This window comes from Hypanus sabinus, chromosome 7 (genome assembly GCF_030144855.1).
Source record: "Hypanus sabinus isolate sHypSab1 chromosome 7, sHypSab1.hap1, whole genome shotgun sequence".
Taxonomy (NCBI): domain Eukaryota; kingdom Metazoa; phylum Chordata; class Chondrichthyes; order Myliobatiformes; family Dasyatidae; genus Hypanus; species Hypanus sabinus.
In genome coordinates this window covers 8,388,902-8,407,387 of record NC_082712.1, presented here as the reverse complement: position 1 = coordinate 8,407,387, position 18,486 = coordinate 8,388,902, and the positions used below count along the sequence as shown (strand labels likewise).

At 42.5% G+C, this 18,486-nt stretch overlaps 1 protein-coding gene across 2 annotated transcripts in view; it reads left to right on the top strand.

Moving 5' to 3' along the window:
• fam193a (family with sequence similarity 193 member A) overlaps positions 1–18,486 on the top strand; it is a 224,106-nt gene that overhangs the window by 201,811 nt on the left and 3,809 nt on the right. The window contains exons 19-21 of one of the 2 annotated variants that reach the window (XM_059974163.1): positions 1,900–2,130; positions 3,772–4,621; positions 16,650–16,731. In XM_059974163.1, coding sequence (XP_059830146.1) covers positions 1,900–2,130; positions 3,772–4,621; positions 16,650–16,731 — 1,163 coding nt within the window. Of the gene's footprint in view, positions 1–1,899; positions 2,131–3,768; positions 4,622–16,649; positions 16,732–18,486 lie in introns of both variants that reach the window. The other variant, XM_059974162.1, reaches the window with a different exon arrangement.

Here is an 18,486-nt window from a genome sequence, read left to right as displayed (position 1 = left end):
TCAAATGCCTTGCTGAAATCCATACACATTACATCTACTGCTCTTCCTTCATCATTGTGTTTAGTCACATCCTCAAAAAATTCAATCAGGCTCATAAGGCACAACCTGCCTTTCACAAAACAATGCTGACCATTCCTAATCATATTATGCCTCTCCAGATGTTCATAAATCCTGCCTCTCAGGATCTTCTCCATCAATTTACCAAGCACTGAAGTAAAATTCACTGATCTATAATTTCCTGGGCTCTCTCTGCCCTCTTTCTTGAACAGGGAAACAACATCTGCAACCCTCCAGTCCTCCGGAACCTCTGCTGTCCCCATTAATTTATTTCCCTCCATAGGTACTGCCTGACCTGCTGAGTTCCTCCAGCTTTTCGTGTGTGTTGCTCAAGATTTCCAACATATGTGGAATGTCTTGTGTTTATGAGACACTGAGGTAGACCTTTCAGGCCACATAGCCAGCATCCAATCTGGAGGAACATAATATTTTCTGTAACCTGTGTAAAACATAATAAAAAATTTTCTCCCCTTCGGTTCCCTACCCTCCTCGTCACTGCAGGAAATACAAAATAGCACATGGCTTTCTGTACATCAGAATCAGGTTTATTATCACCAGCATGTAAAGTGAAATTTGTTAACTTAGCAGCAATTCAAAGCAATACAGTATCTAGCAGAGAGAGAGAAAAATATATAACAACAAATAAACAAGTAAATCAATTACATATATTGGATAGATTTTAAAATATGTGCAAAAACAGAAATACTGTATATTAAAAAAAGTTGAGATAGTGTCCAAAGCTTCAATGTCCATTTAGATGTTAAAGCTTCGGATGGCAGAAGGGAAGATGCTGTTCCTGAATCGCTGCGTGTCATCCATACATTGGTTTGTGTTGTTAGTGTATTTTTAGTATATTTCTTTATTTCAAAATTGTACTGTATTCATGGTAATATCCACAGAAGGAGAAACAGTGCATACCTTAAACACTATAGTTCAGATACTGGAAATCTTGAGCAACATACACAAAATGCTGGCGAAACTCAGCAAATCATTCCTGATGAAGGGTGTCAGCTTGAAATATTGACTGTCTATTCTCTTCCATAGATGCTGTCTGACTGCAGAGTTCCTCCAGCATTTTGCTTAGTGAAAAACTGACAGTCATGGTCATTGCATTGAGTAGTGTATACTTTATTTTAAAAGACATCATTTCTGTCCCCAGGGGAGATGTAGTCTTGCATTTGAAAAGCTTCACTACTTGACTCATCCTGAGGGAACAGACATGGTGGTCCTATCCCCACAGACCATTTGCACTGCTGCAGCGAGCTTCAGTGTGTCCCTCAGCACAGAAACCTGCAGCCTGGAGTATGCAATCCAGAACGTGAAGTATTGAGAGTCAGAATTCTGGATAGAGGGGCAGCACCTGAACTGAACATCAAACTCACCAGAAACTTCCAAATAAAATCTTTGATATGCAGGATGATAATGCCTCACTTCCAAACCACCTTTTCTAACTGCCTTTGAATGACTGTCAAGCTTTGAATTTTTTTGAAATGTGTCCCCTGTGCATGTAAATGAACAGGTGGCTGGAGTAATTTGCATAACATGGTCAGAGGCTGTTTTGTCGGCTTGTTTATTCTGAATTGAACTGCAAAATAACTATACCAATGCAAATAACAGAGTTAATGTTATAGTGTGAGATTTATAACTTAATAGTGGTGTTCAAAGTGATGAGTGATCTGTAGTTCAGAGTGGTCTGTGACCTGCAGCGTTGTGATGGTGGTCCGTGTCCTGTTGCTTCGTGATCACCTAAGTTTGTGTCCTCTCTGGCTTTGCTGATTTATATTATGTTGCTTGGGAAGCAGCAGACATCTACAATTAAACACTGTTACCCGTGTGTTTCAGCCACCTGCTGCCCCAACGAGTAGAAACTATGCAGAGATGCGGGAGAAGCTCCGTTTACGGCTCACAAAGCGGAAAGAGGAGCAGCCAAAGAAAGCAGATCCGATCCTTGAGAAAGAGCAGATAGTAGACCATAGAAAAGTAGAAGATCTATTACAGTTTATAAATAGCACAGAGTCAAAACCGGTCAGCAGCTCGAGGGCAGCGAAACGAGCACGACACAAGCAACGAAAGGTAAGGGGTTTCTCCATGTAATGGTTGGAAAACACACCCAGCAGTCATCTCCACTCCAATAGTTGGTCTTTTGATTCAGACCAGTGCTTCGAGTGTCCACACTCTAACTATAAACAGTAACTCTGTTCATTGGCAAGGGAGTTATATCTTTATTATTCTGATGTCAATGCTTGAACCAGAGAACAGGAAATTACTGTTCAGCTCCATCCAGATTTTAAAAATTTCCCTGCAAGCTATCTGACGTAAATTTTTTTCTAGAGTTCCCCCGAGAACGTGGAGTGCTTGACATTTTTTTTAATCCTTTTCAATTGGTATTTCTTTTGGAGATACTGTCTTGAAATAAATTCCCACCTCTGAGAGACTATTCATGGAGTTCATTATCTTGTGGGATAATGAAAATAAGGTTTTGTTTTTCCCATCCTCCTCCTCTTTAAAGCTAGCAGTTATTTTTCCTTGCATCATTTGGTGCTGTGCCCAAGTGAAGTAACTTGTATAACTCAATGTCATCAAACATTTTTATCCCCATATTATTCTCCTTTGTTCTGTTCCAGCTGCTGAGATTATTGACTGGAGCCTTTCTTCATTACGTTGTCCCCTTGGCTTTGAAGCATCCTGCCTTGTCTGCTTGGAACTATTAATAATAAAGTGCATCTTTTTTTAATGGAAGGGGAATCAAAATGGCATTCCAAACCCCATGCTGTCGACATTTATCAATGCTTTCTCCTCCAGATCCACCCAGTGTCAAAGTTAATGCCTTTGCTGCAATATATGTTTATTATTCCCTGTTTTGTGATGCATTCTCACTCCTTGGAGAATTCTGTTCATTTTTGGTCACCTCTTTAAGGGAAAGATGTGGGAGCTTCAGAGAGGCTGCAGAGGAGACTTACCAAGGTGCTTTTGGATTTATAGAGATATACAAGATGATGAGAGGCATAGATGGAGTGGGCAGGCAGCAACGTTTTCCCAGGGTGGAAATGGTAAATAACAGTAGTCTTTTGAGGTGATGGGAGGAAAGTACAGGGGGTGGAGGGGGGGGCGATGTCAGTTAAGTTTTTTTTCCAGAGTGGTGTGTGTATGGAACACCTGACAGCGATGGTGGTAGAGGCAGATACATTTGGGACTTTCTTTAAGAGACTCTGAGTTAAGCACATAGGTGATAGAAAAATGGAAAGTTATGAAGGAGGGAGGCGTTACATTGATATTCGAGTAGGCTAAAAGGCCAGCACGAGATTGTGGGCTGAAGGCCCTCTACTATACTGTTCCATGTTCTACCTACCTCAACAAGCCTGTCGCCTGGCATGAGGCATGGGAAAGAGCATTTGCAGGAGGGAGTCTCTTTATGTATATAGCAGTTATTTTTACATTGTGTTTTATAGGACTGCTTTTATCTTTTTTGTTTATTGTGTTTTTTAAAATCTGGAACAACAATCGTTTCATTCTTCTTTACACTTGTGTACTGCAGAATGACAATAAACGATCTTGAATTTTGGGCAAAAGCATGGCCTTATTTTCCCACCCAGAGTTGTGGGCCCCAATTTGTGATTGGTGTTGAGTGTGGGGAAAAATTAAAGATCTGAAGGGTCACCCAGGTGAGTGACCCAACTCTGGCTCAATAAACTGACTGCAGTTTTCCTCCAGCAGGAAGAGAAGGCGCGCCTTGAGGCCGAGGCCCGTGAGAGGGAGCAGCTACAGCTGCTGGAGGAGCAGAGACAGCGGGAGGAGGAAGAGGAGCGGCTAAAACAGGAGCTGCAGCGCCTCCAGGAACTTCAGCAAATCCGGTCGGCCAAGAAAAAGAAAAAAGAAAGGACTAAAGAGTCCCAAAAGGGCGAATGTTTTCTGCAAAACGCACGGCTAAAGGAAGCTGCTGTGGATCTGGTGAACGATAGTGGTAAATGCCAGCACCAAGACCCCATAGTGAAACCCGACAACCCCCCACCTGAGCAGGCAGACGGTAAGGAAGAGCAAAAGGCAGAGCCGGATCCCAGTGCGCTGCAGCTGATGCCAACGAATGGAAAAGACCTTCGAGTGCCCCAAGCCCCACCTCAACGGGAGGCAAAGACCAAGCAGCCGGATGTTAGCATCAGCCCAGAACCCACACTCGTACACAATGAAGTGAATGGCAAGCAGAAGTTAAAACTGCCGGCAGTCAAACCAAGTACTGAGCGGCAGCCGAAACCGGCCGAGGGTCTAAGACCCTGCGAAGCCCACCAGAAAACATTGGCCAAGTGCCAGCCTGAGCCGGGGGCACCCAAACCAAAGCTGCCCGAGTGCCAAATGCTGCCAGAGCTGAGAAAGGAGGAGAAGAAAGGGGTGAACGGCAATGGGAGGAAACTCAACCATGTGAAGGAAGACCGCATGCCAGCAGTGAGCGAGCCTGTGCCTTCCCCTGATGAGCAGCAGCTGAACAAGGGTACTGCAGAATCACCACAGCCCAAAGGCAAGGCCAAGAAAAACAAAAAGAAGAAGGGTGACAAGCTAAACAACTCCATTGGTAAGGTTCACCAGTTTTCCACCCACTTAATCATAGTCAGAAAGTACTGCAACACAGCAACAGTCCATTCAGTCCACCAGTCTGTGCTGAATTGTTATTCTGCCTTGTCCTGTTCCAAACTTCTCTTAAATGTTGCAATCAAACTACATCCACCACTTCTGCTGACAGCTCGTTCCACACTCTCATCACTCTCTGATTGAAGAAGTTTCCTTGAAATATTTCACACTTCACCCTTAACATATGACCTCGATTTCTTGTCTCACCTGATCTCAATGGAAAGACTGCTTGCATTTTCCCTATCTATACTAATAATTTTGTATCTTTCTGTCAAAACTCCTCTTTTTCTCCTAGGTTCCAGGGAATATTTTTCTATCCTATTCAACCTTCCATATAATGATTCTTGAGCATCAATTCACCCCACAGCTAAAGTAACTAGTCATACACTGCGAAATTCCATTAATCCAGTATGCTTGGGGCTTTGGTGGCCAGCTGGTTTACCTGAATGTTGGATGTTATTCCAATTAATTTTCCAGCTTTCTTTTGATTCACTACTATCAGACGTTAAAAGTTGGTATGAATTTTTTGGTCAGCTCAGTAGAGTTTAAAGTTAGGAATGGAAACTGGATGCCAAGTTTTGAGGGAGTTGGGGCCCAGTGAGTCTTAAGTGATTGGGAGTGGTACCTGGTGACCGTTGGGAGGGTAATGGAGCCTGTGACTCTTGAAGGGCCAAGGCTAACGTGCCTGGTGATTCTCCTGGGACCAAGGGAGATGGGGCCCAGGGATCCCCATGGGGTAGAGGAAGACTAGGTCCTCTGAATCTTAAGGGACTAAAGGGGATGCAGTTTTGATGACAAGCCATTCGCATTTCCAAAAAATTGGATAACAGGTTATCATTGTTTTGCTATGTAGTGTTTGAAACTGTGTTTTTGACCATTCATTATTTATTCTCACCCATCATTGTAATTGAATGGTGTGATACCAAGTTATAAATATACAATCTTGGAAAGACTGCAGCAGCTCCCCGTTCATGATCTTGAAGTAATACAGTGAAACTCTTCCTTCTGACCATTTGATAGAGTAACAGCCAGCTGCACCCTATCCTCCATCCAGTTTTTTTTTAAAGTGGGGAATTGCTTGCAAAATAATATATTACTGATTGACGAATCATTCTTAAAACTCTGCAAGTTAGGCAGCAGCTGTGCTTCTGGTGTTCACTGTTAAATTCTTCACAAAGGTCAGAATACTTGCTGAGTATTTCAAGTCAGTTATTTTTTTATTTCAGAGTTCCAGTACCCTAGCTGTTTTGCTTTTGTTTCCTTTAATTCTCTGCTTGGTAATTTATGTATTTTCCAGTTCTAGCATTTTGTATTTGGATGGACATCAGAGTTGGAATTGAGGATTGGGAGTATGAAACCCTATATAACGTAATATTAACAAAATTCCTTTACACCATACAATTCTTAACATCCTCAAATGCATTATTTGTAACACTAAAATGTAAAGGACACTTAAAAGGCTGCAGCATTTCAAGGTAACCTCAGGACAACTTGGATAGTGAAAGTTATACCCCTGCCTGCAAGTTCCAGTATTTCAGAATCCCCCCCTGGTATTCTGCAGGCTGCCTAAGTCATATGAGCAATTCTCCTCTACTTCTCAATTCTCTCTGCAAAGGGTTTGCTGATTTGTGTGGTCAGCACAGAAACAGGCCCTTTGGTGAAGCTCATCCTTGTCAGTCAAGGTCCTTCCTTGAGCTAATCCCATTTGCCTGTGTTTGGGCCATATCCCTTTAAAACTTTGCTGTCCATGTACCTGTCCAAGAGTCTTTTAAATATTTGTACTTGCCTTGATCACTTCCACTGGCAGCTCCTTCTACATACCCATCACCCTCAGGTTCTCTTTAAGTCTTTCCCCTCAGCCTGAGCTCATCCCCTCTGGTTTTATCGGCATGTTGCATTTCACAGAAACAGACGTTGAGATTCAGATTTATTTATCAAACATCAAAACATAGAGTGAAACATGTCATTTGTGTTAACAACCAACATACCCAAAGTTATCCTGGAGGAAGCCTTCAAGTGTCATTACACATTCCAGTGCCAACATAGCATGCCCACAATGCAAAACAACACAAGCAGCAGCAGCGGCAACAATAGCAAATAGTAAATACATCCCATTCTCTCTCACACACGCGCACAGACAGACAGGCGTGTATGCACATGCACACACAAATGCACACAATCCCTCTTCTCTCTCCGCTACCCCCCCCCCCCCACCTCCACCTGTGGGTGTGGGCCTCCAGTCCTTTGGCCCCAGACTTGCAGACATTGGTCATCTAATCTTCAATCCCTGGCCTAGATTCACAGACATTCGGCTTCTGACCTCCGATCTAGTCAACTCGGCCTATAGCTTAATCCATTGCATATCCAACTGTAATAATTTTTAATAGGGATTTGTGTTCATCAGTCTAGATTGATTTCTCCAACAATGCAGCATTGCAGCTTGTTGGTACCTACTTGCTAGATCAAGTAATGTCCATTTTCCATTTATTCATGTGTTGCCAGTGTTATGTCATCCATTTACTAAGGAGACATCTGAGCCTTGGTGATATGAATATATCTGACATCATATAGGCTATACCAGGGCAATGGCATTGAGAATCTAATAGTTCAACATATGACCAAAATGTACAGAAGCAGAATTAGGCCATTTGGCCCATCAAGTCTGCTCTACCATTTCATCATGGCTGATTCAATTTTCCTCTCCGCCTTAATCTCCTGCCTTCTCCCCATATCCCCTTGTGCCCTGACCAATCAAGAATCTATCAACCTCTGCCTTAAATATCCATAACGACTTGGCCTCCACAGCTGCCTGTAGCAATGAATTCCACAGATTCACCAAAGTCTGGCGAAAGTTATTTTTCCCTGAATTCTAGTGAATATAAGCCCAGAGCCATCAAATATTTTTCATGTCACAAGCTATTTAATCCTGGAATCATTTTCTCCTTTGAAACCTCTCCAGTTTCAGCATATCTTTTCTAAGATACTCCAAGAGAGGCCTCACCAGTGCTTTATACAGTATCAACAGTATATCTTTGCTTTTATCTTCTTGTTCTCTTGAAATGACTGCTGATACTGCATTTGCCTTCCTTATCACAGGCTGAACCTGCAAATTACCTTTTAGGGAATCCTGCACAAGGACTCTCAAGTCCTATGTGCCTCAGATTTTTGTGTTTTCTCTCCGTTTTTAAAAAAAAGTCAGCCCTTTCATTTCTTCTACCAAAGTGCATGACCATACACTTCCCAACACTGTATTCCATCTGCCACTTCTTTGCTCATTCTCCTAATCTGTGAAAGTCCTCTGTGGCCTCTTACTTCCTCAAACTACCTGCCACTCCACCTGTCTTTATATCGTCTGCAAACTTTGCAACTAAGCTATCAATTCCATCATCCAAATCATTGACGTATGACGTAAAATTGGTCCTAACGCAGACTCCTGTGGAGCACCACTAGTCACCAGCAGCCAACCAGAAAAGGCTCCCTTCATTCCCAACATTTGCCTCCTGCCATTCAACGACTGCTTTACCCGTGCTAGAATCTTTCCTGCAATACCATGGGCTCGTATTTTGTGAAACAGCCTCATGTGGTACCTTGTCAAAGGCCTTCTGAAAATCCAAGTATCCAACATCAACCAATCTCCCTTTGTCTATCCTGCTTGTTATTACTTCAAAGAATTTTTACAGATTTGTCAAGCAAGATTTTCCCTTGTGCTGATTATGGCCGATTTTATTATGTGCCTCCAAGTACCCCAAAACCACACCGTTAACAATCAATTCCAACATATTCCCAACCACTGAGGTCAGACTAACTGGCCTAGAATTTCCTTTCTTCAGCCTCTCTCCTTTCTTGAAGAGTGGAGTAACATTTGCAGTTTTCCTTTCTTCTGGAATCATTCCAGAATCTAGTGATTCTTGATTATTAATGCTTTCACAGTCTCTTCAGCCACCTCTTTCAGAACTCCAGGGTGTCCACTATCTGGTCCAGCTCACTTACCAGCCTTCAGAACTTTCTTTCGAGTTATGGTAACTTCACACACTTCATGAACCCTGACACCTGGAACTTCCACCATACTGCTAGTATTTCCTACAGTGAAGACTGATGCAAAGTATTTATTCACTTCGTCTGCCATTTTCTTGTCCCATTACTGTCTCTCCAGTATTGTTTTCCAATGGTCTGATATTCACTCTCACTTCTCTTATACTTTATTGTATCTGAAGAAACTTTCGGTATCCTCCTTAATATTTTACAACTCCTCCCTAGGAGTGTCAGACACCCTGAGCCAATAGGCTGGTCCTGGACTTATTTCCACTGGGCATTGTTAACTTATTATTTAATTATTTAGGGTTTTGTATTGCTATATTTCTTCACTGTTCTTGGTTGGTGCGGCAGTAACGAAACCCAATTTCCCTCAGGATCAATAAAGTATTTCTGTCTGTCTGTAATATTATTGGCTTGTTTACTTTTGTATTCCATCTTTAGCTTAATGCTTTCTGTTGTTATTTAAATGCTTCCCAATTCTCTAACTTGCCACTAATCTTTGCTCTTTTACAAGACCATAGGACACAGGAACAGAATTAGGCCATCTGGCACATCGAGTCTGCTCCGCCATTCAATCGTGGCCGATCCTTTTTTTTCTCTCCTCCTCAACCCCAGTTCCTGGTCTTCTCCCTGTAACCTTTGATGCCATGTCCAAACAAGAAACTATCAATCTCGAATGCTAACATTGGCATTGGTCTTCCTCACCACCGACTCAACCTGCAAGTTTAACCTTCAGGGTGTTCTGCACAAGGACTCCAAGCCCCTCTGCATCTCACATTCCTGGATTTTCTCCCTGTTTAGAAAATAGTCTGCACATTTATTTCTACTACCAAAGTGCATGACCATGCATTCTCCAACATTGTATTTTATTTGCCACTTTCTTACCCATTCTCCTAATCTGTGTAAGCCCTTAGGCATCCTGCTTATTTCCTGAACATTACCTGACCCTCCACCAGTCTTTGTATGCCCTCTCTTTTGCTTTTACGTTGGCTTTGACTTCCCTTGTTAGCCAAAGTTGTTTCATCTTGTCTTTAGAATACTTCTTCCTCTTTAAGATGTCTCTATCTTGTGCCTTCTGAATTGCTTCCAGAAATTCCACCCATTGCTGGTCTGTTGTCATCCCTGCCAGTGTTCGTCTCCAGTCAATTCTTGTCAGTTCCTCTCTTATGCCTATGTAATTCCCTTCATTGCACTGTAATACGATCAAATTATGATCATTCACCCTGAGGGTTCCTTTACCTTAAGCTGTCTGATCAATTCCTGTTGATTGCACAACACCCACCCACAATGGCCACACACTTCAATTCCACAGACCACTCCCACTCCGACATGTCTGTCCATGGCCGCCTCTACCGTCAAGATGAGGCCACACGCAGGTCGATGGAGCAATACCTTATCTCCTGCCTAGGTAGCCACATTCCTGCCGGCATGAACATCCAACTCACTGACCTCCGTTGATACCCCTGCCCCCCACCCTTACCCCCATCCCTATCTATTATTTTAGTCTGGTTCTCTTTCTTTCTCATTTATTTCCCATAATTCTCCACCTTCCCCCTAGCCCATTTCCCTCCAGCCTATCACTTCCCAGCTCTCTACTTTATGCCTCCCCTCACTTCTTATCCCCCCCGACCATCCCATGTTACTTCACTCCTGATGAAAGGTTTCGTCCCGAAACGTCGTTATTACCTCCTCCCATTGATGCTGAGTTCTGCCAGCATTTCGTGTTTTTTTTATTTATTTCCAGCATCTGCAGATTCACTCATGTTACCCAATCCAGAATAGCTGTTCCCCTCATGGGCTCATCCACAAGCTGATCTAAAAACCCACCTTGTAGAAATTATCCCTCTTGGAATCCCACACCAACCTAATTTATCCAAACTAGCTGCATATTGAAACCCCCCATGACTATTGTAACATTGCCCTTCTGGCATACATTTTGTACCTCCCATTGTAACACTTTCTACTGTTGGGAGTCTGGAAGTAACTCCCATCACGGTCTTTTTACCCTTGCAGTTCCTTAGCTCTACGCACAACAACTCAACACCTTCTGGCCATATTTCACCTTTTTAATGATTTTTTATTATCAGCAGTCATGCCACCCCTCTGCTTTCATGCCTGGCCTCTCAATACAATATGCATCCTTGGATATTAAGCTCCCAGCTATAATCTTTCAGCCATGATTCAGTGATGCCTACAACATCATATTGTAACAACATCATCTGTAACTTTGCTGCAGGTTCATTAACCTTACTCCATATACTGCATGCATTCAGATACGCACCTTCAGTCCTGTATTCACCCTTTTCAATCTTGTCTGCCTTTTACATCCTGTTGAATGCAATTTTGTCCGAAAATCAGCCTCTCCTTGCTAGGAGTCTCACTACACATAGTTTCTGTTTGTAAACCAGTTACTTTCAGCACTGTCACTATGTCCCATTCCCCACCTGAACTCCAGGATATTGGTTCTCCTCAGGTTCAGGTGTAACCTGTCCCTATTTTACAGGTCATACTTTTCCCAGAAGAGATCCCAGTGATTCATAAATCTGAGCCCCCGCTCCCTGCACCAGATCCTCGGCCATGCATTCACCCGCCAACTCGTCCTATTCTTACCCTCACTGGCATGTGGTTCAGGCAGCAATCCGAAGATTACTACCCTGGAGGTCCTGTTTCTCAGCTTTCTACCTAGCTCCCTAAAATTCCTCTTCAAGACCCCCTCACCTTGTCTACCCGTATCATTGGTGCCAGTATATACCAAGACTTCTGGCTGCTCACCCTCGCCCTTGAGAATGCCATGGACCTGATCCTGGCACCAGGGAGGCAACATATCATCCGGATGTGACTATCACTCCCACAGAACCTCATCTCTATACCTCTAACTAAGCAGTCTCCAATCAGTCCTCTTCACCTTTCTGCTCTTTTGAGCCACAGCACCAAACTCAGTGCCAGAGATATGGCCATTGTGGTGCCCCCTGGTAGGTCATCTGCTCAATAGAATCTTAAATTGTATATTTATTTTGGGGGAACAGCCACAGCTGTACTCTGCACTGGCTGTGCATTTTCTCTCCTCCTGACAGTTATCCAGTTACCTTGTCTCCTGCATCCTCGGGGTAACTGCCTTTCTGTAGCTCCTGTCTATCACCTCTTCATTCTCCTGTATGAATCGAAGGTCATTGAGCTGCATCTCCAGTTCCTTAATGTTTTCTCAGGAGCTGCAACTCGGTGCACCTGGTGCAGATGTGATTATCTGGGAAACTGGACATGTCTCAGACTTCCCACCTGCCACTCAGTACAAAACACTGTCCTGGAACCATTCTCATGAAACTATCATACCCTAATAGATGAGGAATGAGCAAATAAGTGCAGGGAGACAGTTACTTACAAGATAATTTACTTCACCAAGCCTGTTGAGCCAAAGCCACTTGAAAGATTGGTTGAAATTTTTTGGCCTTTTCCCTTGCTGATTTGTCATTCCTCAACTCAGAGAAACTTACGCGAAACTGCCTTTAAATCTCAATTTGCCATCCTGATTAAAAAGCTGTTCTTTTTGCACACCACTGATGTGGATTATCCAAGTCAAATGTATTTTTAAATTTAGACCATAGACCATAAGACACAGGAGCAGAATTGTGCCATTTGGCCCATCGAGTCTGCTCTACCATTCAATCATGGCTGATACTTCCCCCCCCCCCCCCCCCACCAACTCCTTGAGCCCATTCCCTAGCCTTCTCCCTGTAACCTGTGATGCTGTGTACAATCAATAATTTATCAAGCTCTGCCTTAAATGCACAGCTGCCTGTGGTAATAAATTCCACAAGTTCACCACCCTCTGAAATAAAAAATTACTCTGCATCTCCGTTTTAAATATGGAGAAATTTTTTATGCCAGAGGGTGGTGAACTTGTGGAATTTAAATGCGTCACTCTATCCTGAGGCTGTGCCACCTTGTCCTTGACTCCCCCACCATGGGAAATCCTTTCCACATCTACCATGTCTAGGCCTTTCAACTTTCGAAAGATTTCATTGAGATCCCCACCCCACCCCGTCATCCTTCTAAATTCCAGTGTGTAAAGACCCAGAAGTATCAGAAGTTCCTCATATGATGACCTTTTCATTCTCAGAATCATCTTTGTGAACCTCCTCTGAACCCTGTCCAAAGCCAGCACATCTTAGATGAGGAGCCCAAAACTGTTCACAATACTCAAGGTGAGGCCTCACCAGTAACTCATAAATAGCCTCAGCATCACATCCCTGCTGTTGTGTTCTAGACCCCTTGAAATGAATGTTAACATGGCATTTGCCCTCCTCACCACCAACTTTACCTGCAAGTTAATCTTTAGGGTATTCTGTGCAAGGGGTCCCAAGTCCCCTGCATCTCAGATTTTTGGATTTTCTCCCCGTTCAGAAAATAGTCTGCACATCTATTTCTCCACCAAAGTGAGAAGTCCAACATTGTATTTAATTTGCCACTTTCTTGCCTAGTCTCCTAATCTGTCTAAGTCCTTCTGCATCCTACCTGTTTCCTCAACACTTCCTGCTCCTTCACCAATCTTCATATCATCTGCAAACTTGGCAACAAAGCCATCTATTCCGTCATCATTGATATACAGCATAAAAAGAAGCGGTCCCAATACCAACTCCTGTGGAACTCCACTGGTCACTGCCACACAACCTGAAAAGTGTCTTTTTATACCCATTTGCTGCCTCCTACCAATCAGCCAATGGTTTAACCATGCCAGTAACTTTACCCATGGGCTTTTAACTTGGTAAGCAGCCTCATGTGTGGTAGCTTCTCAGAGGCCTTCTGAAAGCCCAAATATACAACATCCACTGCATCCCCTTTGTTTATCCTACTTGTAATCTCCTCAAAGAATTCCAGCATGTTCGTCAGGCAAGATTTTCCCTTAAGGAAACCACGCTGACTTTGTCCTATCTTGTCCTGTGTCACCAAGTACTCCATGAACTCATCCTTAACAGTTGATTCCAACATCTTCTCAACCACTGAGGACAGGCTGTAATTTCCTTTCTGCTGCCTTCCTCCTTTCTTAAAGAGTGGAGTGACATTTGCAATTTTCCAGTCCTCTGGCTCCCTGCCAGAGTCCAATGAGTTTTGAAAGATTATACTTTCTCTACTGCTACCTCTTTCAGAACCCTGCAGTACAGTTCATCTGATCAGGGTTACTTATGTATCCTCGGGTCTTGCAGCTTTTTTTTCCACCTCTGCCTTGTAATAGTAACTGCACTCACTTCTCTTCCCTCGCACCCTTCAACATCTGGCACACTGCTAGTCTTTTCCACAGTGAACGCTGATGCAAAATACTCATTTAGTTCATCTGTTATCTCCTTGTTCCCCGTTACTATTTCTCTGGCCTCATTTTCTAGCGGTCCTATATCGTCATGTCTGTTTTAGTTTGCTTTCATATTTCATCTTTTCCCTCCTAATGACTTTAACAAACAGGAGAAAATCTGCAGATGCTTGAAATCCAGAGCAGCACACACAAAATGCTGGAGGAATTCAGCAGGGTCGGGCAGTATCTATGGAAGAGAGTACAGTTGATATTTTGGGCTGAGTCCTGCCAAAAGGTCTCAGCCCCAAACCAGCATTCCCGTTCCTCCAGCATTTTGTTGGTGTTGTTAATGATGCTTAGTTGTTCTCTGTAGATTTTTAAAAGCTTTCAAGTCCTCTGTCTTCCCAGTAATTTAAGTTCTCCGTTTGGTATACTAGGAATCAAATCAGTGTCTGTGAGTCAATGATCTTGGACTATAACTGCTAATCCAGTAATTACCCATGGGGCTTACCCAAAGTGTTGTATTTTTTAATTTAAATTCTCCTTTCACCATAATGGATTCAAATCAGTGTCTGTGGGTCACCGTAACTGTTGATCCAATAATTCAGCCACAGAGTATACCATTCTGCATCTGTTTTACTTATGTTCCTTATGGCCTGCCACTGAAACTGAAATGTGGAAATGCAGTATTTCAAACCCCATCACTCTTGTGCTTCCCTGAAGGGTTAATACCATGACAATCATTGCAGTTGGATCTGGATTCATTTAGAATCAACTCTTGGGGAAGGATTAGACTTTTATACTTTTCTTGCTCCCTGCCCTTATCCCACAATATCTCTTTCTAATCCTTGCATTAACTGGTAACTGAAACCCATAAAGATGACAATGTTTTGGAGCATGTTTGTCAAACTGCCGTCAGTTTCACCACAAGAGGGAGCATTGAGACCAGTTGATGAAAATTGCTGAGCTTGTTAACTTCTGAAGACTATTTAGAATCGATCAGGTTTATTATCACTGACATGTTGTGAAATTTGTTGTTCTGCAGCAGCTGTACAGTGCATACATACAGTATAGTATAAATTACAATAAAAAGTGTATATGTGTGTATTCTTCTTACAGAATGTATGTATTAAAGATTAATACAAAAGTGTTCATGAACCATTCAGAAATCTGATGGAGGAGGTGTTCCTAAAACATTGAGTGTTGTCTCCAGGCTCCTGTACCTCCTCTCATGGTAGTAATGAGAAGAAGGCATGTTCTAAGTGAAAGTACTGCCTCGGTGCCCTGGAAGTATCTTCTTCCCCTCTGCCACCCGATTCCTAAATTGCCTTTGAAGCTTTGGACACTACGTCACTTTTTTTAATATACAGTATTTCTGTTTTTGCACATTTTTAAGATAATCTATTCAATATATGTAATTGATTTACTTGTTCATAATGTTTTATTTTATTATATTTTCTCTCTCTCTCTCTCTCTCTCTCTCTCTCTCTCTGTCTCTGTCTCTGTCTCTCTCTCTCTCTCTCTCTCTCTCTCTCTCTGTCTCTCTGTCTCTCTCTCTCTCTCTCTCTCTCTCTCTCTCTCTCTCTCTCTCTCTCTCTCACCCCTAGATTATGTATTGCATTGAACTGCTGCTGCTAAGTTAACAAATTTCACATCACATGCGGGTGATAATAATTCTGATTCTGAAGTGGCGGGTGTCCCTAATAATGGATGCCTCCTTTTTGAGACATTACCTTTTGAAAATGTCTTTGATGGTGGGGAGACTGGTGCCCATGATGGAGCTGGCTCAGTCTACAATGCTCGGAAGCTTTTTCCAATATCGTCCATTGGCTCCTCCATACCAGAGAGTGATGCAACCAGTACCACCTTAAAGACTCCAGCCAATTATTTTGAAAGCAAAAGCTGTAATTTAAAGACATCAAAGTGGTAATGTCACTCCTGTGATAACAAGTTTTGCAAGAACCTAGAAGCTGAAACCAAACACATTCCACCACTTTATTTAAACTGGTGGTTTATCTGCACCCTCTCATCTTTAATTATCTGGCTTGCACAGTTATTGACCTTGATCTGGAATACTTTAGTTGACATAATAGCTTTTGGAAACTGGCATTTCAACCCCCATCCCCGCTCTGCAACAAGTGGCAAATGTGTTTGAAGTATCAATAAAAAGTAAATGACTGACGATTGATAAAACAAGATTTACAATCTGATTTAACTGCAATGTTTCTTCAGTGATTTCAATGCATTTGCCAAATTGGTGTGCTGAACTATAGCAACACAGAATTTATTCTTCAACTTCCCACTCTGGGGTTCAGCTGGAGAGAAGAAAAAATTTTGTCCTTCCTGTTTTGTGGAAGCGATATCTGTCTGCCAGTAATGTGTACCAAGTCAGAGCAACATGAAAATTATTTGATAAGAAATAAGTGGTGAAACTAACGTTTGTGGGTGTTGCATGGTTTTTGTTGGTTTATTGAAGAAGAATTGAGACCATGAAATCCCTGCAGTGGTGGGAATTTGGAAATCAACATTCCAAAGTCACCCGTTATTCACTGCATTTTGCTCTAGTCTCAAGTTTTAATTATAGTGTCATAAAATGTGTGCTGAAATGGCTCTCAAACATGTCAGTCATTGTATGTTGTTTCTAACACAATAGATGATGTATTCCTACCTAAAGACATCGATTTGGACAGTGTGGAAATGGATGAAACCGAGCGAGAAGTAGAATACTTTAAGAGGTAACACAAAACCTATTGGCTTCTTATCCAGCACCACTGACATTGCTGTGTGGGGCTGGGTGTGTTGTAATGTTTAGCTTTTTACTTGAAGGGGAACCTTCTCCCAGTAGAGATTCAAGGGGATGGATGCCTTTTTTTTATTGTAAAATTCATGTCACTAATGTGGGTATTGAATAATTTAACCACATTGTGTCTTCTCTCTTAAATCAGACTCACTTATCCATTGTCCATTACAGCTTGATGGTAAACAAGCATGTTGTAGCGAGGTCAAAGAGTTGTAGGAAACTTTAACACTTAAACTGCACCAAGCTTCAGGCACCTTGGCACCCACTTACACCAATCACATTTAATTCTCCCACAAACACGTGATCCTGTAGATGTTGAAATTCTTGAACGGTTTGCACAACGCTATTACAGCTTGGGTTGTTCAGAGTTTGACTCTGACATCCTCTGTAAGGAGTCGCTGTATGTCCTCCCTTGGAATGCTTGGGTTTTTTCCAGGTGCTTTGGTTTCCTTCCACAGTTAATTGGCCTTTGTAAATTGTCCTGCGATTTGGTTAGGTTTAAGTGGAGGTTGATGGGATTGCACGCTCTGAGGGCCAGAAATAAAATGCTAGAGAAACTGCTGGAGTTAGGTACCATCTATGGAGGGGAATAAACTGTCAATGTTTTGGGTTGAAACCCTCCATACTGCACTAATCTGAATTTTCTGGTGCTTGCTCTTTTACGATTCTTACCCACAGCCTCCCACCCATTCCATCACCTAGTGTTGTTCCCTCCTTACCTGTCTCCCTCTGCTCATCTTTCCCTTATCTGGTTCCACTAATCATCTACCTTACTTATCAGATTCCAGTCTCTGCAACCTCTTATTTCTTTCCAACCTGTGTCTCTACTTCTACTTCTCTCTGCCCCACTTGATTCCATCTGCCCCTTTTTCTCCTTGCCCATCTCTACTTATCTCCCACCAACTGCTGCCTCCCACCCACCCACTCTGTCTGCCTCCATTTCCACATCACACCTCTCCTCACCTTGTCCACCTATTACTTGCCAATCTCTTTAGTCTGGCTCCCTCCCCTCTCTGCTCTGTGTCCTGAAGCAAGTTCTTACTGAGTTTCTGCAACTGTTTGTTTTCTTCCTCCAGATTCTAGTACCTATTGTCTCGTCTTCACCTTAACTCTCCCATCCCACTTCTGACAAAAGCATCACATAAAATGCATTGGTAAAACTTTGTCTTTTTTTTAAATCACAATCAAATGTTATGGTTCCCTTTTGTGTTCTGGTTATGTAGCTGAAGGAAATCTGCCAGACCTTGAGACACGCAGTGCATTCTCACTCCTCATCCTCCCACAACTTGATTTGCAATACACTTGCCAGTGATAAAGTTGAAGATTTTATTTTCCCCCATCATATAGTATGGAAAATGTGTTTCAAGTTGTTTATCTGATTTCAAAACCTATTGTTAGGACAACGTGTATTGCATTCTGCTTATAACTCAATAATCTGCTATATCTATTTGGCACAGCATTTTGTAATGTTAATTCCACACTGGAATTTATCCATTTAAGTAGCAGGGTTAATTGGAAAGTAAGCTCTCATAAGCTACCACCCTTCAGGTGTCTTTGCAGTGTAGTTGCATCTTTAAACCCAATACTTGCTTGCATCAATAACAGTCTCTGACAACCAGGTTCAACTCTTGGCCTTCAAGTGTGGCTCAGGTACTAGGCTCGGTGGAACTGTTTCTACTGACAAGAGAAG